Source organism: Orbicella faveolata, unplaced genomic scaffold (assembly GCF_042242905.1).
Source record: "Orbicella faveolata isolate gen_17 unplaced genomic scaffold, um_ofav_v1 contig_25, whole genome shotgun sequence".
Lineage (NCBI taxonomy): Eukaryota > Metazoa > Cnidaria > Anthozoa > Scleractinia > Merulinidae > Orbicella > Orbicella faveolata.
The window spans coordinates 29,084,246-29,108,892 of NW_028301553.1; the positions used below are offsets into that span (position 1 = coordinate 29,084,246).

At 38.5% G+C, this 24,647-nt stretch overlaps 2 protein-coding genes across 9 annotated transcripts in view; one reads left to right on the forward strand and one right to left on the reverse strand.

Moving 5' to 3' along the window:
* Nucleotides 1–6,540, forward strand: LOC110041456 (uncharacterized). 2 transcript variants are annotated; one of them, XM_020746739.2, is made up of 7 exons: nt 1–303; nt 2,404–2,495; nt 3,010–3,123; nt 3,350–3,460; nt 3,565–3,666; nt 5,109–5,222; nt 5,732–6,540. In XM_020746739.2, the coding sequence occupies exons 1-7, from the start codon at nt 178–180 to the stop codon at nt 6,300–6,302; spliced, it is 1,230 nt and encodes a 409-aa protein (XP_020602398.2). In that variant the 5' UTR covers nt 1–177; the 3' UTR covers nt 6,303–6,540. The 2 variants fall into 2 exon arrangements, with proteins under 2 accessions (XP_020602398.2, XP_020602399.2); XM_020746740.2 differs by lacking the exon at nt 3,565–3,666.
* Nucleotides 6,312–24,647, reverse strand: part of LOC110041455 (uncharacterized) — a 27,533-nt gene continuing 9,197 nt past the window's right edge. For 2 of the 7 annotated variants that reach the window (XM_089293402.1, XM_089293408.1), the window contains 16 exons: nt 24,302–24,418; nt 20,367–20,448; nt 19,429–19,467; nt 18,732–18,840; nt 18,512–18,576; nt 17,513–17,557; nt 16,170–16,297; nt 15,441–15,522; nt 14,548–14,906; nt 13,448–14,090; nt 12,774–12,864; nt 12,031–12,141; nt 11,429–11,499; nt 11,079–11,160; nt 9,982–10,041; nt 6,312–8,107 (listed from right to left, as the gene is read on the reverse strand). In XM_089293402.1, coding sequence (XP_089149528.1) covers nt 10,005–10,041; nt 11,079–11,160; nt 11,429–11,499; nt 12,031–12,141; nt 12,774–12,864; nt 13,448–14,090; nt 14,548–14,906; nt 15,441–15,522; nt 16,170–16,297; nt 17,513–17,557; nt 18,512–18,576; nt 18,732–18,840; nt 19,429–19,467; nt 20,367–20,448; nt 24,302–24,418 — 2,061 coding nt within the window. In that variant the 3' untranslated portion in view covers nt 6,312–8,107; nt 9,982–10,004. Of the gene's footprint in view, nt 8,108–9,808; nt 9,865–9,981; nt 10,042–11,078; nt 11,161–11,428; nt 11,500–12,030; nt 12,142–12,773; nt 12,865–13,447; nt 14,091–14,547; nt 14,907–15,440; nt 15,523–16,169; nt 16,298–17,512; nt 17,558–18,511; nt 18,577–18,731; nt 18,841–19,428; nt 19,468–20,366; nt 20,449–24,301; nt 24,419–24,647 lie in introns of all 7 variants that reach the window. The other 5 variants (XM_089293404.1, XM_089293403.1, XM_089293407.1 and 2 more) reach the window with 5 other exon arrangements.

The following is a 24,647-nucleotide window of genomic DNA, read 5'->3' on the forward strand; positions in this document are numbered from 1 at the left end:
TGGCCCGGTGATTTGAGTCCTTTGAACACTGTTGAAATATGGATACATTTTGGTATATTACGTAATATTTCACATGACAAATGAGAGATCTCCGACTGATCTTTAGACAGTGTGAAAGTCGAAAGATTGTGCAGTACTTGTAACCTGAGTGTCACACAACACTTCATTTGAACCACAATGGCGTTGAAGAAACTCACCTCCCTTCTTATGGTTTTTGCCTGTCGTTTTATGCTGTTTTTAGTCATTTCACTTTTGTCCAGTATTCTTCAAGGAATACCAAACATCAACAGCTGTTTTCTAACGGTGAGTATTTTTAATTTAAGACGTTCAAGAATCGCTTTTCGATTTTTTGATGGGGATATATGAAACTCTCGTACGACGGTACGATTGCCAAATCTTATTCGGCTATCAGCTGCAAAATCTTTTGGAACTGATCTTTCCAGCTCTATCTGAATGAACCATGAACTGGCCGGAAGGGTTGAAGGGTTGTAGAAATAGTGTAAGATGAATCGTTATTGTGTTACACTGCCGATCTTGAGAGTTTGTTTGGGAAAAAGTAATTTGAGTGCACCTTTCAATTCATAGGACATGACAATCGAAACCATTATAATGCTCCGCTGCAAGACTGTACCGGCCAGTATCTACTCGTTATAAGAATGTTATTTCGTCATTGACGCGAAGACGGTAGTGCTAGTCTGCTGTTCATAATCCAAGAAGACCGTTGCCCAAAGGTCGCGGTTTAAATGATGAATCATTGGTACATGCCTCTCATGATGTCCGCCTGTTTCATGTTTGTCGCCTGTGGGGGGTTACAACTCAGTGTTTTCGGATTTGCTCGCGGCGTAAAATGATATTCGTGTGGACTGAGTACATGCTCGTGCGCTGTGCATGTGAATGCAGGCAGATTGCTATAATGTGATAACAGAATTGGTTTCCATTCATGTAGCTTCTGATCCCATACCAAGCCGTTAGTCTGTTCGTCACGCAAGGTTTTAGGAGCGTTGCGTGACGAACCAGATCACTACATATAGAGGGGGACATGCGGATTTGCGGTGTTGCGGTGTTGATGTTTTTTAATGCGGTGATGCGGTGAATAAAATCTCAACTTGCGGTGTTGTGATGATCTCAAACCCTACGGTGTGCGATGTTTGTGTTTTTCACGCTGCGGTGTTCGGTGAAATGAAATTGTTTGCGGTGCTGGGGTTTTTGATTTACCTTTCTTAACCTAAATTTGACCTAAATTTAGCATGTAAACTTCGTTAATTCATGCTAATTTATGACAAACACGTACCATTGATGTTAATAATTTGTAACAAAACACAGACCATCACTGTCTAGTCAATCTTCAATATGCTTCGGCTGCCAATCCGAAGCTGTTTTTATTTATACGTAACTTGACAAGTAACTCGACCTCTGCCACCCGGAGCTCAGTGTTCGGTAGACACGTGGAGGAGCGAGGACAGAAACAATCCTGGAAATTCTGGAAACGCCGAGGCCGAAATGAAATGTATTATTAACTGCGCAGTTTTTTTCTACGAAAAAAGGAAAAGGTGGCGAAAACTACTGGCCACAAAGTATACTCAGATGTCGCGTCGGCAGGGAAGAAAGAAGGCTTTCTAAGCTAAGGAACTGTATAAAATTACACATGTTTACTATTTTTTTCGTTTTGCCATTCGGCTTCGTCTAGAGGTCATTCTGATACCAGTCTATTCTCGCTCCAAGTTCCTGCAACTTTCTTGACCTTCTACTTCAGTTTTCAAACGATTATCGATATCGAACGCAAACTCAGCTGGCTCCGGAAAGCAATACTTTCAGTCAAGATAGGGCTTCGGTCGGTGGGTAAGTGAGAAAAGTAAAAGAAGAGAGGGATCTGAGGTAAAGGCCATCTCTCGAGGCTCCTCTCTTTTTTCTTCGTCAGCTTCCTAGCTTCGCGCAAGGTTTCTTCACAAGAGCAAGAAAACTGATTTACAGATATCAGCAGTATCGACGTATGCGCAATGAAAAGCGTTGTGATGTGTTTATTTTGTGGAAAATTGTTGAGGTGCAAAAGTATTATTTTAAGTGTAGATGAACGAATCATGGCGCTAAAAATACGTGTTGTGGTGACGGTGTTTCGTTGACTTTTCTTGCGGTGATGCGGTGTTCGTTTTTTTTTTTTTTTTTGCGTTGTTGCGGTGTTCAGAACCCCCCATGTCCCCCTCCGTATACGCAGACGCATGTGTGATGGGCCCATAGAGTGTAGTCAGGGTATCGCCTTGGAAAAATGGTGTGAAAAGACTAGAACTCACGTCCGTACATAATAATCTGAGCCTATGGTGATTAAATTTAATAAAAGTTAAACAGGAAGAATGGACCGCGGGACAAAAACAGCTCTTTACTTTCCTATGCTTTTTTTCGCTTCAGGTGTTTTTGTCATGTATGATTCCTTTACCGCCAGCCTCGCTTTTACTACATCCATTCGACAAGTTCTTCTCCAAAGTGTTCCAGGTTGTGAGGTTAGTTTCCAATAACACAATAATCTGGATTTCCAGATTGTCACAGAACATTTGAAGTTAATGCTGTGTTTGGTCGTCACGTAACGTGTTTCGTGACTTCACAGGAAAATCGCTGAGATAAAATAGAGACCTAAGCACGGTCATGTGCTTTAATTGAACAGCGGGGTGTAAACTCCCTAGGGGGGGGGGGCTCATATGAAAAGAAAGGGGCGCTTGTCGTACCTTGTAGAGGTTAAAACGCCGTTCTGGTACCTAAAAAAGGTACACAGCAGGAACTTCTACGGTATTGAGCCAAAAAATATGATAATGTGTTGTTTTGGAATTAGAGGTGAAAGAAATTTCGGACGAGCACCCCTCCCCTCCTCCCCCCTTCCCCCTCCCCCTCAGGATAAAACCTTCCAATTTTGCACTAGAGTGAGCTAGTTCAGGGTGAAGAAGCTTAACTTAGGAATGCAGAAGTTTTACTCGATTTTGAGCTTGACAATTTTCTTAATATTGTTTCTTGATGTGACAGAGCTTACACCACGCTTGTTACGAAAGCAGTCACCTTTCCTTATCATGTAGTAATGCACGTTGTTTTGTTTGGCTTGCTGGAAAATATTCTACGCTACTTCATCAACCATGTAAGGTAAGATTCTTTACTTTGTTTGAGTAGTTCTTAGGCCGCATTTATTTTGCTGCGCCGCTCGATCCATCCTCCGTAAGGAAAAAAGATGGCGACTAGCATATTTACGCATAATTCTTAGCACGCCGTTTATATGAAATGGAAAACGTTATTAAGGTCCTCTGGTTGCAATCCCACTTTAGAAGGAGAAAGAGTCAAGGCTTACGGTGCTATTTGTTTCTCCCTTTAGATTTACCATTCCCAAGATAACAACCACAGTAAAATCGAAGGTGTATGTTCAACTTTTACCCTGGATGAAAGCATTACAATACATAATTAGGATGAGCTACTTGACAACAAGGTTTGTATTTCACCGTTTACTTGAAAACTCCCGGACTAGGACTTTAGAAAAACAACTTAGGGATTTTAGGGTGTTGACATTTATTTATAATGATTTCTTGCTAGGTTTGTTTCAAGGCTTACGTTGCGGCTTTGGAAGATTGCACTCACAGCGACTTTTGGTTTCTTTACCAAACTGATTCGCTTACCAATGTTCTTCTTTATTAGGTAATTATTATATTTAATTAAATTCCGAACCCAATTAATCTGCTTTTCTTTAAAACCTCTGTTTTCATTCGTTCTTGTTTTACACCTCTGTAGGGCTAAGGGCGTTGTCTGTGTCCTTTATCTATTCATTCCCGTGGCCGATTATAAATAACATTGAAAAATGGTTCAGGTCGCCCCTATTACCATGGATAATTCATTTCTAGCTTTCTGATTGGTTAACCGAATCTCGCACAAAATGTCACAGTTGCTTACGTAATACACAGAGTCTGTTTGATGCGAAAGATTCAATTAAGGCTTGTAAAATGCACAACAAAAGCGACTGAACGAAGAAGAAAAGTGGAAAAGAAGCTCACAGTGAGATCCAAAAACCGACGCAATAGACATTTTCTTCTTTCATGGTTTTTGAGCCATCTAATTTGGGGGGCAAACACGGCAATAATTACAGTAAATGTACGGGGAAAATGGAGAATCTAATGTATAACAACTCATGGAAAATTCGAGTTCTGAAGCATTTATGAATTAAACACTTACGATACTGGGTAAAAGAATTAACTGATCTGGTTTGAGGGAAATAGCCTCTCTAGAAAAGCCACAGTTAAGGTTTTCATTTTTCCATATACATTTGCCTGTAAAACCGAGTCGCAATTCGCGGGAAAATTTAGAGACGTTTGAATGAAAAATTAAAATCTTCAAATTTGACCAAAAACGCATTCTACTGGGTATCTTTTCCTTGTAACTCATAACATACTCAGAAGGTCGATCACTCTCAACTTATTGGGCATCCGCGAACTTTTACCTTTTCCATGGATACATTTACTGCAATTTTTGCTGTGTTTGCCCCCCAAGCAAGATGGCGTCGCTCAAAAATGATATAAAATATGGCTTAGCAGTTCAGTAAGGTTTGTTTGTTTGTTTTCTTGTCCTTTACTTAATTCAACGAGCCTTGTCTCTGAGTTTGAGCTTGACAAATGGTCACACATGATGCGGCATCATGGCAGCCACGGAACCGTAACGAGAAAATTAAATCCTTGCTTTGTTTGACTTGCCAAAGGAGCATTTTAAAAATTTCCAGCAACGCATTATTTTCAGGTCTCCCCGTAAACATTTACCATTTTTGGTCGCAATTTTTCAGGTTATAGACGACTTCAGAAGAGATTGTACAAAGAATATCGCGGAAGAAAATTCTGTCTTGCTCGCTTTTCCTCGCATGTTTCATGTTTCATTCAACTCAAAATGTTTCCCGCCTTTTCAGACGATCGTTTAGATCACACTGAAAAGTCCACATCATCAAGACGCGCCTCACCAGTTATGTATTGCCTCCTTGTATCCGACAAGGGCGAATGGAATATAACAATGAAATTGTTAGGTAGTTTCTTGTTGTTGTTGGTTTCTTCAGCGAGTGCTCTCTTCACTCAAGTTTTGTTTATATTTTTCTTTCCTAGGAAAGTTCTTGTTCTGCAATTTGTTATTGGTGTAGCTCTTGTGTGTGCTCCTGGCTTGGAGCCACTCTTTAATCTACTGGCTACTGGAAGCTTGTACCCTGGATCTCTTATAAGGTGCGTTTTAGGTCTAATGGCCCGCAAATATGGGTTATAAAGACACCCTCCTATTTGAACAAGAAAATGGGAGATGGGGTCGAGGTTCGTTTTTCAGATGGGATTAAGCAATGAATTTTCACAAGGCCAGTGCACAAACACAATGCTATCAATTTGTTGTCCCCTCTGACGTCACTTGTCTGTTTGCTCAGGAACAATAGGCCATGTGCCTCTGTTTCAGAACGAGTCTTCGTACTAAACCTTTCATGTGAAATTTAGGTTGATTTACATGAAAATGAACCTGTAGGCGGAAACATTTTCATATGAATGATTTCGCACGAAGACTCAGAGGCGCAAGGAAACTCGGAAATGGCCTATTGCGTGACAAGCTTAACAGGTAGTCAAGTCACGCAACGTCTTGGACAATCACCCAATGTTGTGACAGACAAAGATATGGGTGAATGATTACCTTTCGACAGACAACCGTCTGAAAAGTTTAATATCAAATGTCAACTGTTGTTTTTTTAAAGGTTTCAGCGTTGTGCAAAATATGATGACGGAACCGCCTGTCACGCAGTGTTCTTGGAGTTCTCATACAGTGTGTGGAATTTGACAAGAACGGGGATTTTCATTATGTTGTGCTGGACTGTTAACCGTCCATCGTGGAAACCCCCCAAGCAAGACTTCAGTATGATCATGGAAAGATGTCTGGCACTTAACAAGAAAGCTTATTCACAGCTGTTGCTATGCGCAGCAGGGCTGCCACTCCTAATGAACGGTCACTGCTTGTCTCAAACTGTTCACAACATAACGTGCACAGCAAACCTGCTGTTGTTTCTGGTCACGCTGAACGGCTACCATAGTCGTACAATTTTGATGTTGTATCACGCGTTATGCACCATTACCATGAATGCTCAGAGCGTGCTGGTGGCAGTTTATAACATGTACAGGAACTTACAGACGGAGCGGAATGACTACGTAGCGACTCTTCTCTACATCACAGAGCTTTATTTGATGCTTCTTGTGCTAGCAGACAGCAGCACTCGAGTGATAAACAAAGTTAAGAATCCAGAGCTGGATATCATGTCAAAAGACAGATGACCACACTGATTCCATTCTCTAGTTTATTTGCTGTTTCAGTTGTACAAACTTTCTACTGTAATCTGCCTTTCTATGGTCGTCACGCAACACCTAGTCACGCACTGTTAAGTCACTGATTGCCACTCAACTTTGTCACAAAGCAAGAGTTGCCTGACGACCCGAGAAACGAAGACGATGCCCGCCTTACATAATGGTCAATGCGATTTCAAGAAAAATAAATAAACTGTTTGATCGATCATTCTGTTTGTTCCTTAACGGATTTGCGCTCTATCAACACAAGACAATTTAAATTCAAAGTACCAGTGTTAAAGGCTAGTCACGAAATCTCTCCATGGTCACACAATCTTTCCATGGTCACGCACACACTCTTTCAATTCTTACGTACACACGTCAATAATCAAGAGAAACTACATTACGTACTGGTCTATGTAAGAGGCTAAACAAGCGCGGGAGAACATCACAACGTAAAAATATCACTAACATTTGCCTACACCAGGAGCACATCACTGTGATGAACTCCTGCCTATACTACAAGCAGTCTCTTTCATCCCTACAGCATCGTAGACAGATTACACAGCGCGCATGTCTTGCTTGCTCCTTACTCGACAATCCCAGGGAAAGAATTTTATTTAATTCGACGTTGCGACGCAGGCTTACAGTTAAAGACTCATCATCTATTCAACATTTTTTCAGATTTAATAATTTAACCCTCCTTCCCCCCCCGCCCCCCCCTCCTAGCATAAATGGTATTGATTTACTTTTTAGTTACATCCTTTCAATGAAGATTGTTAATGGCTCTTTTCTACTCTAAGTATACATTGATATTGGACTTTTTGTCCTCATGGAGTTGCGATTTTCGGCTACTTCGAGCAATAAATATGGGCACAATGATGATAACAGTTTGTAATGACAATAAACCCGAAACTCTAAGACATCCTCACCCCACCCACACAAAAAGACCTGAGTGCAAAAGAAGCGAACCCTGACGGCTTCAATACTTGGTTCTAACTCCTGAACTCTCTTTCCCCATCCCAAGAAGAGTCCGATTATCAACCTACATGAAGAGTTATCACTTTGGCACGAAAGCATATTTAGAGGTCAACTTAGTCAACTTAAGCATCTTTAGAGGTCACCTTTGGGTGATAAGATGCTTATGGTCACGTCCTCATTTTATCAAACACGCAATTATGACACAACAACTTTCTAAGGTGCCTTTTCTAACCGGTTTCCAATGGTGTAACCGTAACAAAGCGAAACAACATAATTAAGAAAACGCCGAGAACGCGCGGGCGCTTGAAAGACTGTTTTTGGGTTTGAAGCTGGATGGTTTCTACATTTACGTTGTGGCCAAACGAGGAGAACTGGGGCGAGTCAAAAAGTTGGCCCAACTGGTGATTGCTAACACTAAGGGAAGGGACAGCGGGTCGAGTGACAATTAGAGTTTTGTTTTTCAATTTTACTGTTTCTTTCATCATCCTCCACTCCCCACTAAAACAAAACTAGCCCCATAATACTCGTACACGCGCACTCACTCTCGTCTCAGGCCCTCTATTTTTCTGTAATGAGCTCTTCTGCACTATTTGGTACAACACTTTCAGTTCATAAAGTCAGTCATTATTAGCACAGAGCATCTACTCTTACCTTTGTTTACATATAGTTTCACTTTTAAGTTTAATTTGAAGGCATTAATTTCTATCTACGAACGATATGAAAGAAGGAATTGAGTGGTTAGGTCGTTTCCGTGAGAGAATCTGTAACAAGTCGTTGTTCTTCTTTGTCAGACCTCGGTGTCTCCAACATATTCTCTGTTAAGATAAACAAACAGCACATTAGGTCGTCTTCGCATGGGCCGGCCGAGCCCGGCCAGAGGCTATTGAGTGGGTAACCTGTGGTACAAGCTGCTATTATCTCACGAACGTTATGTCATTACTTTTGAAACTCAAATTAAAAAAAAATCTTTCAAACTGCCTCAACATGTTTTTTTATAGGTAAATGTCTTATGTGCTAATGAAAAGCTAAGCTTTATCTCACGCATATCAAATGATTAGTTTTAAAAGTCATATTTACAAAACAAAACAAAACAAAATTTCAAACTGCTTCGACATACTTATAGGCGCATGTGAACTGTGCCAGTGAAAAGGGATTGACGTATTTTTGTTACCCCTGCAAAGTCCCCACTAAAACGACGCGTACGACTTGAAAAAAGGGATTTCCTCGTAAAAGAAATCTCGCAAATGAGGGAATCAAATTTGTTTTACAAATTAAGTTTCTTTCAACATTGATGATCCTAGCAGTACGCAGGATGGATGACCTAGCTCGACATTAGTCTCCCTGTAGCTCGCACGGGAAGTCATAGGTTCCACTTCCATCGGACTCTCTAACTTTTTCTTTGTCCCACGCTCGTAGCAAACGAGTTTACATCTTTCTCATCTAATTTCTTGTAAATAAAATGCTGGTAACATGTAAAACGAGTATCCTTTGGTGGCATCATGCAAAATGAAAAAAAGCCCGGCACAGCTGACAAGAACCTACATGAATGTTTTTAAAGAAAATTTCGCATCTTATCTTAATTTAAGTTAGGTTAGAGTCGAGTTAATTTATCAGTTTTGTTTAAGTTTAATTTTATATCTTAATTTAGGCAACTTGCATATTTCAATAAAATACCATAGTTTACTTTTTAACAAAAAATCGTTGATTTATCTGACTATTGTGATAAAACACTTGGACATGAAACATGTGATTATTTAAAATAATATACTGGTATACAGTTGAACCCCGCGATAGCGAACTCAGGGAAACAACAACAAAAAAATACTTTGAGACAGCCGAGAATAAATGACTGAAAAAGCATATCCAAGGTTGGGGCGGACACGGTATTTTCAAAAAGGGGGTTCGAGACACGGACCGCCAAAGCCGGTCCCCTGAGAGGGGGTCCAGCAGCATCATACCACAGGAAATTTTTAAAATTGAGGTCCTTGGAAATGGGATTTCTGGCATTCTGAGGCCAAGTAAGCGTGTTATAATGTCTTATTTCTTTTTCTAGTTTAGGGGGTTCCACCGAACCCCCCCCCCCCCCCCCCAAACCCCCCTATATCCACCCCAGCAAGGGAAAATGATTTGGGTTCGAAATAGCGGGGAGTTCGAGATAGAGGTTCAACTATACATAGAAATGTTATCTTTTTTTTATTTAAACTCTAAGTTAAGTAATGTTAAAGGTGATCCCCTGGTTCAAAACTTTCTGCTTTCAATCATTACATAATTTAAGTTACTTCACAGCAGGAAACGTTTGCCCTGTGAAGGGTTTCCTTAAAAATTCATTGAAGCATTGACTAGCCTCGTCCAGGCGTTCAGTTAGTTGCCCCAACTAACTGAACTCCTGGAAGAGGCTTGACGTAAAGCAGAACATTTTGACCAGGAAATAGGCGGGTTAATTCATTGTTAGCTATGCAAAAGCTTAGAAAAGTGTTAAAAGTTGTTAGTTTACAAGGATATTAAGGCAAGCCTACCTCTGTACCTTATACCTTCACCTCATTTATGGCCAACAAATTGCGGCATTTTTTGACTGGATTATGGAAGAGCAGAAAAAGACATTAGTTCTAAGTTCAAAGCGTTTAGATCAGTTCTAGGACGCGCAGCAGTGCAAGGAGCCTGGTAATCAGTCAGTCCTATCACGTGATACCTTTGTCGTATGTCACCAGTTAGTCATGTGCTGGTCATGTGCTCACTGCGGACTCTGGAACTGAGTGGTATTGGTTTAGTATCGCTTTGAAGTTTTTACAACTTAGTTTACGTTTAGGTAGCCTGCAGAACAGGCGGATTAGCGGGGAAGAGAGCGAAACGCGATACACGAGCATGTATCACGTTTAGCTCTCTGCTCCGCTAATCCGCCTGTTCTGCAGGCTAACTTTTAGGTCATAAACAGTCTTTCGATTCATAAACTCTTAAGGACAAAGTGACGGGGGAGGGGAGGGGAGAGGGGAGGACAAGAGACGAAAATGTAGAGGTGGTGAGAAGGAAGGGGAGGAGAGGGTAGAGGAGAACAAGGGATGGGAGAGAAAGGAAGACATAGACGGCTGGATAAACGATCAAAAGACTGTTTTCAAGTTGCATGCTTTACTTAGAGCTGCATTTAGATATTTAACCTAGACGTCAACCGTTCACTTCAGTGATGGTAAAACTAAACTCACGTAAATTCAACTACTCAAAATAATTATTGGGACTTTTTGGTAAATTTAAAAATGTTTAGGAGAGGATAGCTATATAAAGCTTCCGTTAAATTATCCATTCATTTAATTGTTTATACACCTAACAAATTCGAAAGAAAATTTAGTGAAAGTTCTTGTTAGTGTCACTTTTCAACTTCCAAAAAGCCCTGGATATTAAGCAGGAATGTTTTTTTTTGTTTACAAAATAACACACAATAAATCAAATTCTGGGAAGTACTGTTTGCCACAGGAAGTATGAAAAGCATGTCTGGAATTTGGGGCATTAAGTACAATCAGTGTGATATTTAATGACCAATTTAACACAATTATATGACACTAGCTCAAGTTTACTCCTCGATACACTTAAATGTGACAAACTCGTAGTGAGAAAAAAACAAGCAAAAAGCAATACTGATGCTTAGTGCAATAAAATAGACTTAACTCAGCCGTGACACAGTTCATTCAAGTATGGGGAAGATAAACTCGAATTAAGAAGACGTCCTCGCAAAAAAAAATTGGCTTAATTTTCAAACTGCGTCATGTGACCTAGTAGCTTATACAATGTACTTACATGTCAAGGTGTTTAACTGCATCACTTGTGCACATGGCTGTGGTCTCGTAATGGCAATTCCTGTGTGTCACCAATTTACATTCTGAAAGAAAGATTAACACAAAAGGACTGAAGCGTGTTTTCGTGACGGATTAGTGTGGACGGTAGGCGTAACCGTAGAAATAAAGCTGCGTTTTCAAATTTCTCCGGCGTAGTGTGGACGTGGCCAGAAAGAATGAACTTACATTCTTTTTCGTTTTCTACCAATTTACTTTCCCTTCTTTTTTGAAAACGTATACGTGACTTAGGTATAGGTTAGGAAGTCTACCTGACGAATGGCTGTCCAGTGGATAGCGTTGACTATTTATTACCTCTACACTGATAGCCTTGTTTTCCGATTTTTCCTTTGATTGCTTTCCCGCATACACCGCATTCTGGAGGGCTATTCGAAGAAACAAAGAGGAATACAATTAAAACAAGCAGTAAAGGAAAGGATAAATACTTCAATCCCTGTTCAAGGTGGTTCTAGCTTTTCTGTCTGTGGATGAAACCCTAGTGTAAGACCATTCAAATGAAAGCAATTGAGCAGTACTTTCGTGTGGTACTGTTTATTATGCTGTGCAAGGTGGGTCTAACTTTTACGTCTGTGGATGAAACCCTAGTGTGTGACCATTCAAATGAAAGCACATATGGTAGTGCTTATTTTGCTATACAACGTTTCTCTAACTTTTAAGTCTCTGGACGAAATCCAAATTCAAATGAGAGTTACTCATACTTATTTTTGAAATATTCCTGTAAGAAAATTGGTAGTTTTCGACATTTCAAATTTTAGTAGTATCAATGAAACAAATGCCATCCTGTGTATCAATTTCACAGGTTCAAACACCCAACCTGTTAACACTGTTGATTTGGAGATGAAATGTTTTCCAGTACAGGATTGTACTCCAAAAAAAAAAGGAAAATTAATATTTACCTTCCAGAGAAGTGGACTGCTGTGAAAATGTGATCATTGTAGATGTGCAGCTTGTTGCCTCCTTTCTCGTAAGCTTGTCTTTTGGCCATGACAGGTGGAATGTGTGAATATCTACGAACAAAAGTGTTATATGTCTAGAAGAGTTTCACGGAATGAAGAAGAATTAGATCCACGTTAAGCCACTTGATGAGTGTGATAAAACGTGTCTGTATTTGACTTAAACAATTTGAAAACAGTCTGTTCTCAGCCCGTTTTTGGAGGACCAAGGAAGCACTTTCGTTCCTCAAGTTTCAATTTGAAACTTTCTGTCCTCCATTGTCCATAATCCTAAGAAATGAACGAACGAACAGACCAGCAAGTCATTAATTGACCGAGAGACAAGTACAAATGAACGAACAGAAGAGAAAACGAACGAACGAACGAACGAACGAATGAACGAGCGTGCGTGAGCGCGAACCAAAGAACCACCCACCGACCAACCAAATGAACGAACGAACAAGCGTGCGATTAAACTAACGACAAACGCACAAGCGAACGAACGAACGAACGAACTAACGAACGAACTAACAAACGAAAAAACGAAAGAACGAACAAGCCTACGAGTGACCTAACAACAAACGCACGAGCAAACGAACGAAAGCTCGGACACAGGAACAAAAGATTTCTGTCTAGATTTCCTAGGAAAGCCTTACAACTCATGGCAAACAAGGAGAAACTAAAAACGGATAAGGTTGTGTTCTTACTTCTTCTTGCCGTTGTGCACTGACTCAATAACCAATGTAGAGTACGGATTGGGTGAGTAGCTGAGAAGTGAAGACTGACTGGTTGATTTACCTGCACAAAAAAAAAAAGAAAAATGTTACATCCTTTCTCGTTATGGAAGAAAAAGTGAGTTAATACTGCCGATCAGGATGGTCAATTAGATCCCCGTTAACATGGTTGCCAGAGGCCTTGAGCACTATTTAAAATTCCCTACCTTTTTCCGGACTTTTCCCTGGTAAAAATCAAATTTTCCTGACTAAATAAATACAAAATGTCAGATCCAGTAGCAGCTTCTGGTCTCAACTTAAAGCCGTCCTTTTCGCCCATTCATGAAGACTCATAAGTTTTCGACACATTTTCCTTATTCATTAAGGAAAAATATCGCTGAGATCAACGTGAACCCAAATGTTTCGCTCAGCCCTAAATGGTATTAAATCAGCAGTGTTAAGCTATTTCAATTTTCCCTGACTCAAAATAAAATTCTCTGACTTTTCCCTGATCTTGAACAACTTTGTCCCTGACTATTTCCTGACCTGTGGCAACCATGTTTAACCCTGTTCCCCCCAAAATGCACTACTTCCTCCCCTCCCCCCCCCCCCTAAACTGATCAGCTATGAATACGACCACACCCAAAACATCGTATAAGGATACGTACGCAAGTTGGAGGGGTCTGGGACGGGCAGATCCCCTGCATGATAAGAGTGTCTGATTGGATCATCCCTAGACAGGACATTTTCTTCGTCCTTGTCTGTCCCGCTCCTATCTGCTGCGCTCATGCTTACTGGTCTTTTCCTAAAAAGATTAAACGATCTACGCAGCTTAGGTTTTGTGTTCAGTTCTGAAGCTTGCTCCAGCATCTCTTCCTGTTCTTGTGTTTTCTCAGTTTCTGGTTCGTTTGTGACTTCCTGTTCTTGTGTATCTTCTTTCTCATCCTCGTTTACTCTTTCTTTCTTGTCTTCTTCTTCTGCAATTTCCTCTTTCTCAACTTCTTCTTGCGTTTCTTTGTTTTCTCCTTCTGGTTCTTCACTTGCCACAACTTTCTCTTCATCCTTAATAGCTTTCTTATCAGTTTGTTTTCTTTTAAATAACCTAAAAGACCTTCGCGTCTTAGGCTTCGTTTCAGCGACTTCTTCTTGTTCTTTTGTTCTCTCACTTTCGTCTTCTTTTTCTTCTTGATTCTCTTCCTCTTTCTTATCTTCCTCTTGAGGTTCCTCTTGGGGTTCTTCTCGAGTTTCCTCTCGAGGTTCCTCTTCTGTTTCTTTCTTCTCAATCTCCACCTCAGTAACATCAGGTGTTTCCTGTCAAAACCATAAAACTAACAATGTACTGTATGTATGTACATATTTTATTACTCCCGCCTGCCCACATAAAGTTTTCTATCATTAAGTGCATAATTAAATAAACACATTAAACACAACAAATATATATTATCGCAGTACGCAATTGTTTGGCCACAAGTCATTTTTCAAATCTATGGGCTGGTTCCTCAGAGCGGGATTAATGATTAATTTTGTATAGTGATCCACTTGTGTTTCCAAAACTCCGTAGAAACACGTACATGTAACACGTTTTCCTTTTCTTGAATTCAGTAGAGTCGAGCCTCTCTTTACGGATATCTCAACAATACTGACACCCCTATATTACGAACAGTTCACTCTGCCTCAGAGAATCAAGTGTTCAAAGATTCTCTATCTCTATCACATGGACACCCAGCTCTGTCCCTCTGTTATCCTTATTTTAAGGGTTCGACTGTACCTCGATAGGCATTTTAACCGGTTCCTCAACAGGTTCTTCTATCTCCACCTTCTCGTGAGATGGCCCAGCTTCTGGTGTTGCTATGACAGCAATTGGTGCAGGCGGTTCCTTGGGTGATTCAGGCTCGGCATGTTGTTCATCAGTGCTATCTCCATTGTGATGATATTCAGCAGGCTTAGGTCTTTCTTCGTTTGCTTCGTAAGCTTCGATCTCCATGGCCAGTTCATCCAGACTTGACTCTATGTAGCGCTTACGAACTGGAATGTGTCCGTTTAACTCCACACCAGGTTCCTCACCGTTCATGAAAACCGAGGCTGCCTCTTCTGATGGGGTGCTCTGGGCACTAGGTCCCTCAGGATCTGATACACAAGTAATAAGACATATTTTGTTCATGTTCTTTGACAACTCCTTATCATCTTATTGACGTTTTTTTTTTTATAAATGGGTACAAGTGCGCCATTAGTGCAAGTTGACAAATTGATGGGGAGGACTGAGGATTGAGATGGGGGGAGGGGTGGGCGGGTGGACGATGTAACCTACGATGGGCTTGTATTTAAACCCAAAAAGAGCACAGATCCACGCAAGCAAGTAAAACTGATTGTACTGTATTAGAACTAATGAGATATTAGGTTTTGTTCGTAGAGTCAATACCTAAAAACCTTGTGCTGTAACTGAACTATGGAAAGTATACATTACCTCCAAAATATTTACAGTACAGTATAAAACTTTGAAGTAGCTCCAAAGCTCTTACTTTTTTTCATGCCAGGCTTTATGCGGCGAACTCTTATTGAGACCCTGCTTGAGATAAGTTAAGAAAGTCCAAAACTTCTAATTTACTTGAACATTTAAAAAGGTCCGAAAAGATTTCAAGTAAAGACGAGAAGGGCACCTACCACTCGACAGTCTTTTTCGCTCAAACCCGCTAACAAGAGGCAGTGTGGCATCAATAACTTTTCCATCCTTATCAAAAGTGAACTGCAAAAGAGAAGGATAACAATACATGCATTGTTTTAGCTGGATTCAACAAACTGGGCAGGAAAAAAAAAAGCAAGCCAGATCAAGATTAGTTCATAAACGCACACCAACCGTCGTACATAGTCTGGAAAATTTGCGTAAAAAAAAAACAAAAAAACATTTACCCTTTGTAAGCCATTTTTTTTTCTTTTTTTGCTTCGACGAAGGGTTAACGCTGGAAACACTAGTTAATTTAACTCTATGAAATTCACCTTTTTCTTAATTTTGTAATCTAGTTATTAATAAAAATGTTTAATTAGATCTTGACAGCCTGGCCCGCCTAGACTAGCACTAACTATCCGCTGGCCAGTCTAACTGTAAAAATGTAAAATGGACGAAAATAAAGATGTTGTTGTTGTTGTTGATAAAAATCAGCTTAGTGATTCATTTTCCCATCGATGCGCTGCCCGGTAAGCTGGTTAGAAATAGAGCAAAAATAGACGCTCTAAAATTCACAGCCACCTTCTGTGACCCTCTTTAGAGAATGATTTACAAGAAAACTACGAATGGTAAAACAAATAACGACTGCTTGATCCTCGAGGCAAATATTAGAAAACTCTACGTGTTGTAGACAAGAACATTATATAATTAACATGAATTGTCCTAACCTCTAAGGTGATGTCTCCTTTAGAATGTTCACTCTTTGATGACTTGGGCAGAACAGGGAGGATCAGACGGCAGGTCTGGTCTCTGTTTACAGTTGACAGAGGCACAATCACCTGACCAAGGTAGTCATCTATGAAGAGAATGTTTTAAACACTCAATTGAATATACAAAGCGTTTTCACAAGGTCATTCTATGTCAAGTACTGAGCTCATCACTAAAAAGATCATATTAAGGACATAGAATCATAGGTTTGCAATGCGTGCAGAGAGGGCCATGCATGCATGAAGGGAAGGTACAATGTACTGGAACGTAACTGTTTCCGGATTACACAGTTCAAACGGGGGGTAGAGGTTAAATCATTTTCAGATAGCTACGCGGTTTTATGCGGACATTTGAGAAAGTCTTTTAATCGTAAATCATTGTCAAACGAAGTAAATTTTCTTTATTACACGTCAAATATATTTGTCAAAGTGTGCTGACGTTTTCACACCGTTTCACCGGTCATACGTTGTGTGAAACCCAAATCCCTTGTACCCCACAGGGTTTCTTATTTCCCCTCTTTGGCGGTGCTTATGGAAAAGACCTTTTCACGGTTTTCGACGCCATCTTGATGGGTAGGCAAAGCGGTCAGAAATTACAGTGTTTGTATGGGAAATAAGCCAACTAACCTTTTCAAAAAATTGAATTTTACACAATTTGTGAATCCCAACGTTAAAATACTACGAAGAAGATTGAATTCACCACGTTTCAAGGATGTAGCTTGGCTAGAAGACGCTCAGTTAATTTTTCTAATTTTCCATACATTTGTCTGTATATTTGGCTGGGTAGACGCGGTTCGCGGGAAATGAAAAGAAATACAGACAAATGTATGGGAAATTAAAAATTAACTGAGCGTCTTCTGGCCAAGCTACATCTTTCAAACATGGTGAATACAACCTGCTACCTGGTCTGGCAAAGTTGCGATTCATAAGCTGTGCAAAATAAATATTTAAAAAAAGTTATTTGCCATCCGATTCCTTTACAAACACTGTAATTTCTGACTACTTTGCCTACCCGGCAAGATGGCGTCGAAAACCGTGATAAGGCCTTTTACGGCTACCAGATGTGTGAAAACATTATCCCTTTGTGTTTCAGGGACGCACCTTGACAGATATTTTTGGTAGTGTTTTCAAGGAAATTTAATGTTTGTACTCAGGCTTGATTAGTCTAGTGACATTTTCTAAAAGATTTTAATTATGCTACTCAGTAAGTTTACAGTCATTTCAAACAGTATTTTATCTGAATGTTTAGCCTTACTTATAAGTTTGTACAAGTTGTAGAAAAAGTTTAAGTGCTTTTTATTCACCTTGCTCTTCTGTAAGCTCATTGTCGCCCATATGACAGTTAGAATCTGTTTAAAGACATTTAATATCATAAAACACCCTAAAATATTTTAAAAAAAATATTTTAAAAGGTTTATTTTGAACAAAGGTTGTAACCAAATTTAAAAAAGAAAATTTTTAAAAAAAGGCCTACATGAAAAATTGTTTAGCAGGTGAGCTTTAGTGAAAGGTTTAATGCAAATGATGTTTATGAAAAATGTTCTTTAATGATTAAAAAAAAGACTTTAAATGTTTATAAATAAAAACAAAAGGAAATAATGCACTTAATGAATGCACTGGTTTTATGATTATGTCTAATTTTATGTTAAAGATTTTTTTTACTTACTGAAAAATGTGCATAACTGATGATTGAAATGTGACAGGCATGAAAATAATTGCGATGTTTACTTTACTCCAGACTTTTTAAATGGTAATTTAACATAGAATACAATGTTTTAATGTTAAAAATGTTGTCAGTTACATGCATCTTTAATGAAACAGGCAAGTTAAAACTATTTTCAAGGCGCAGTGCACAAGTTAAAACTATTTACAAGTGCACAAACCATGAGGTCACCACGCCTCCCATAAATTATTCTTAAACATACTGATAATCCAGCCTGTACACCTAACCATTACTACACTAGCTATACCAATCAACCACATAAATCAAGAAAAAATAAAATTCAGGTAATGGCCCGTTCCTTCCATGAGATGTGCCTGCAGAGGACCATGGTATACATCTAGTTGTAATCATCACCTTGGAATGGATATTTGCTTTGATGAATACAACTACCATGATTCCCTGCAGGCCCATCTCGTAGAGGGAGTTGGCCATTTATCAAGCTTAAAGTAATAAATTTATAAGTATAGAAGTTTTAAAATTACAAAGTTAACTAATTTATCCATCAAAAGCAACATACATTCATGACAAAATTGAAAGTTACATTTCACACAACTCACAGAACTCCAAAATGTTAACTCACCTTTCTCAGTTTTTTCATAGTTGTATATGTCAATTGTGATGTCTTTGGTTTTTGGATTGATATCACTGAAGAGAACACAAAAACATTATTGTCAGCAAAAGTTGATGATTTGTAAAAAATCACAAATTTGAATTATAATTACAGTGGTACATGTACACATTAATAAATTCTTCAGTCAGTAGTTAACACCAGTTTAATGATTCAAGAGCGACAGACTTACAAAGTGAAGTATTCATTCCAAAATGGACTGTCATTATCTCGCACCATGCTGGTTCTCTTGCGCTGTAATGGACTTCTGGTTGATACAATACAGTATGGACTGATGGGCCCTGGAAGATATCAAACATGGCATGTAAGCAGGGGTTTCATGAAGGGTTTGGCACCAGGCAAATTTACCACCTGTGAGGACAATTTTGCCCAGCTGGGTTGACCATCTGGGGGAAAGTTTTTCTTGCAAAGAAGTTCAGATCAAATAGTTTTGCCTGCCTGTGAAAACCAGCTGACAATGCTTAATGAAACCCCCTGTGTAAGAATTATTTTTAAAGAGGCAAGTAGAACAATAAATTACAAGTATCTTAAAAGTAGGATAAATTCTCTGAAGAATGCTAGCTAAGTCTAAAGAATGTGATGATACAATGGAGGCCAAATGGTTTAAGCATGTTGGACTAGTGATCACATGGTCCAAATTTGGAGGTGCTTAAGCCAAGACCATCACTGTGTTTTGTTCTTGGGCAACACAAATTTTTTCTCACATTGCCTCCCTCTATACTCATAGCTTTAACCTTGTTTCTCATTTACACTTTGCATCATGAAACATCTCAAGAGTTGCCAACACGACCAGGACTACATGTTGTTGGTTGCTGGCACTTACAGTGAACCTTAATTATAGAGAAAAAACTAAACATCAATTCTCATACCATTTTTTTCTTTTCCACAAAGACCAGTTGCTTTTATGACTGCAAAAGAGAGAGAGAGAGAAAAAAAGCTACAATAATTATGGTACCTTAGACAAATACTTTCTTCACTTATACAGTAGAACAGATGTACAGCACAGCACCCTGAAGGTAGAAAAAACCTCCATCTCATTTCTTCCCACTTCTACATTCCACCTCTAGGTTTGACTCCAGACCCTCTATTGCAATATTATTCATTTTCTTCACTTGCATCCTTTCCTCAGAGAGCCTTGACTGCATATAACTCTTTAAAGTCCAAGCTAGATGTCTTAATTCTTCTCATAGATTGTGGTACATTTGTTTTGATCTCAGTTACGAGAATTAAGGGATACATCAAGACAGTATAAACAGTGTAGTCAGCCAGCTGTGGATGATTTTCTTTAATATCATAACTGCTGCCTGATGATAAGAAAATTAATCACTAGATAATTATTATCTAAAAGTAAACTTTTGTCATATCAACAGTCATGCATCAAAGCTATCAACGTTCATGTAAATTATATGCACAACTCAGTACAACAAAGGGGTGCGAGGTGATCAAAATTTCATGGCTAATCTATCAGACTCTGCATGGAGTGGTCTGAGTTCTGGCCATTCCAAGGGTGATCATGTTCTGTTGCTGCTCAAGACACTTATTTGTCTCAACACTTGTACCTGAGTGTAACCTTGTGATTAGACTCAATTAGCAGCCATGGTTTTGGGAGAACAGCCCAGCCTGAGAGAGCAGCTAAAATGTCAAAAATAGTGCCTACATTGTGATGGGTTAGCACCTGGCTGGCCCAAAGCCATCTCTGAGTCTCCAACAGGAGCAAGACTTGACTTGGGAATAGTGATAGCAGAGCTCCGGCGGCCCAAAGGTCCGCCACGCAGAGCCCCAAACTGGCAGCTGTTTGATAACTCACCCTTGACAAGGAGTTTTCCCTCTTCTCCTACACATGACACTGATGACAAAGAATCTAGTCTTTCTTTGGAATTAGCAGAACTCTGAAAAATTAAATTGCAGGAAAATGACTTTCACTAATAAATGTTCACTACTGGGAAGTCAAATATAAGGTGGCACTTTACAAAGGCTGCCCATGTAGATGAAACAATTTAAATTCACAAAATGACCCTTTAGCTAAAAAATGTTGACTGATGTAGCACAGAACAATGGAAATTGTTGTCAGTAGCAAGAGAAACCCAACACAGCTTGTGAGGGTGAATCCACGACTCTAAAGAATCCATCTACATGACGTTGTATGGGCAGCCTGGTGGCCCCATGGCTTACCGAAGGTACCTCAAAACCCAACTTACATAAATTATGTAATTAAAAAAAAAAACTGTTAAATAAATCAAAATAACTTTTGATTACCAAATGTTTATGGCCTTTAAATGTAATATTCAATTTCAATTATGGCACGCTTTAACATTTTTATCGTTATTGCTGTAAATCCCATGACTTTGGAATGTTATCTTGATTAAGTATAGTGATAACATTTAACGCCCTATACTGGTGTGACAATTGTTATGCTTCCAGAATGAATTTACAGAGACAACTTCAGTTGACATTGATTCATTTAAAAGTTAGAAAGCCATCAGCTAAACGTTAAGGAAAGAAAAATAAATATTAAAAATAAATAAATTTTAAAAAGTTAAACTTTAAGGAATCTACATAGTGCCAAGACTTGAAACAACAGAGATTGAGGTATAATTTTTGTGAGAGACATTTAAGTAAATCACTTGTAGAAGTGGCATAGTGTGTATATGAAATTCAATTACTGGTAAATTCAATCCTTTTAAAGATATAATCAGCTCAATGCATGGGGCAGTAAACATCAAACAACAAATTAAGTTCAGTTTTATTGTCACATGTATCTCCATTCAATATACTGCGAAATTGAGCTTCTCATGACAGCATTCACAAAACTATTAACTCGCAGACTTTTCAGCTTATTCTAAATTTATGTAAGGTTAACATTGGGATGTAACCATAATTAATTTCTATCTGCTAAACATCACACTGCTAAACTTCTTCTTGTTGTATACAAAATGTCTCTATGGAGAGGTTAAGACTAAGAAACAATTTAATATTCAAGAAGGTAAATATGAAGTCAACACCTTTAAATAATAAATAAAAATAATTGGGAAAAACTGTGAAATTTGACAAACTTAATGGTTAAAATCTGAATTTCTCACTCAAAAAATATCTTTGTCCATTTTGAGATTGCATACATGTACCTACTAACTGATATTGAATTTTAAATTTTACTGTCAGTAATAGACAGGACTGAATAAAATATTTAACCTGAAGATGATTAGGTTTATATCAAGTCTAGCACTCATATACATTGTAGCTAGTCAATGCTTGAAGACTATTTCACTGTACATTTAAACAACATGAAGAGAACTTCATACAATAAGTAAGATAAAAGAACACAGTGTGAGCACAGAGAGAAACTTATCTTACCTTTGCACGCTGCCGTCCATTCATAAACACATAAACATAGACATTGACAAAGTAGTTGTTTTCAATCTGTACATGTGAACTCTTCATTTTGAAATGTTTTTCCTCTTAAACGTTACGGTCCAAAAGACAGTTCTTGAACGAGGAGGAATATTTTGAAGCGAAAAGGTTCTCTTAAACATTACAGAGCTCTCAGAGTGAAGCTCTACAGGAAACACAAGAGTCAAAGTTATTATTGTTGTGAGCCTGAATTCAGCTGGCTACAAGACATTATTATTCAAAATCATGATGAAACTCTAAGCTTGAATTAAATATTGCGAGTTTAAAAGTAAGTCGATGAATATTTATGACATTAAAAACAGAATGCCAGCTACTTGTGTCTTTTTCTCTGAGTAATGTACAAATCTCCCTCCATTTTAAGTACAATATACAAAGCCACACTCCAGCCTAGTCAACCATTGAAGAAGACAGTTCCTTAAATTAATTATTTATGTGAAAAGAATTTGCATGACAACACTTCAGCAGGTGTCAGTTTTATTGAATTCAAAGAAGAAATAAATTTCTCAAAGATTAAATTCAACATAAGTTCCAGTTTTGATTAATACTCCAAGTCAACCCAAGTCAACCTAAGTAAACCATAGTCAAGAAAACATTAAAGAAATTGTTACTTCTTTTTCAACAAAAAAAGAGTCCGCTGAATGCTATAATTTAAATATAAACTAAGACAGGAGTTTTCACCGTCAGAGAACATCTGCTTTTTATATACTTAATTTGAAAGCTTCAAGCCTAGGGTATCATAAATTATGCCTGAAAATCAACACAATACTTTCTTCAATGGATGTTTACAAATATGCATATTTTATTGTCTGTTTGATGATTTGAGTTAAAATATTAGGGTTGGCTGTTCATGAAGAAGGAAAAAACTTGTCTTTTTGACCAACCAGCTTATCAAGTGCATAGTTGGTTTTCTACAATGCAGTGTGAAGTGAGAGGAGTATAATACTACAAAGCTGTAAATTTCATTAACTGCAAAATTGCCAGTCCATTGCAGGTTAACCTGCAGCCTTTTGTCAGGTGGTCCTATACTACATGTAAGCCTTTGGCTTCACTTGAATGTTGTTTATGTCGGAAGGAGGCACTGCAGAAAACAAAATGTGTTGTGCCCAAGAATACCCGTTTAAACTTGGCCATAGTGGAATCATGCTTGTATTAAACAAAAGGCCATTGTGCCTCTCTCAAAAAAAAACTGAACTGTCCCATTGCATTAATATAAATGAAGAGAAAGACCATATTCTGCACAAGGTCTACACCTGCATACATGTAGATACTATTAAAAACTCTTTGAGTGACAATAAACAACTAAATTCTTCAGAGTTCCATTTAGGGCCGGGTACCGGACAAATTGACAGGCTGTGGGGACAATTATGCCTGCCTAGTTTGACCATCTAGAGGAACGCTTTTCTTGTAAAGATGTTCACCTCAAAAACTTTTGCACACCTGTGGAAGCCAGTTGTCCTCCTGCTGAAAACGTCAATGAAAACCGATTCTCATCCACTTTGTTTCTTACATTTTCCGTAATTTGGGTTTTCTAAAATGATCAAATTTTTGATTCTCTTTACTTGCATAATTGAAAATGTGATACACTGTACTTGTGGTAAGGAGAAATAAGGGAGTGAGTCACTTTTGGAGATTACCACAACAAAGTGCTTGACTAAATTAATTATGTTTAAACAAATTTCTAGTCAGAATTTTTAAAATAATAATTATTATAATAAACTTTTACTATAATTTATGATAAGATACCCTTTTACATCTAATAGTAATAATTAATTTATAGCATGTTCTCAGCCGATTTTGGCACCACCTATTGTACTTAGCTCAGTCCAGCTGTACTACATGTATGCTTGTGGCCCAAATACATTGTTAGTAATAACAACCCTTTCATTCATAAGCTCAAAAAATCAAAATCTCCGCGTCCTCTATCCTGGTTGAATTGGAATTTAGAGATGCTGGTTTTTGTGGAGGAACGAAAACCAGAGAACCCGGAGAAAAACCCTCAGAGCACCAACAACAAACTCAACCTACCTAATATGGCACCCTGCCAGCATAGAACCACTGCGCCATCCCTGTTCTTCCCAGGATAAGCAGAGGTTTGCCTAATTATCAAATTAACACAATAGTACGCTGGGGTTTCATTAGGGGCTGGGTACTGGGCAAATTGACCAGCTGTGAAGACAATTTTGTCCCCCTCTGGTTTGACCATCTAGAGGAAAGTTTTTCTTATAAAGAAGTTCAGTTCAAAAAGTTTTTGCCGCCTTCTGAAAACATTTATTTAATGAAACCCCTGCGAATTGAATTTTTTAATTGCTGACAGAAATAAAAATGTCAACTTACTGCATCTGAATTTAGCCGGTCCCTGGATGAGGCTTCTGACAGAGGTATATTAGTGATGGTTTTACAAATTACTTCCTTGACTTTCTCTTGAACCTCACCAGCATCTACTTGACTCTCCTTAAAGCAAAAATTTACAAAACTTTTCTCACTTATTCCTTACTAACCATAAATAACAACACGAATGAACATGTGAAAGAAAGACAGCTATTTTGTTCTACAGAAAAAAAAAATATGTCTGCTTATTGAAGCTAATATCTTTAAATCTTTTTGTAAAAAAAAGCTTAATTTAATACCAATTGTAACTGACCCCTCTGTAATAGTGATAAAATAATTATTGCAAGTTGCA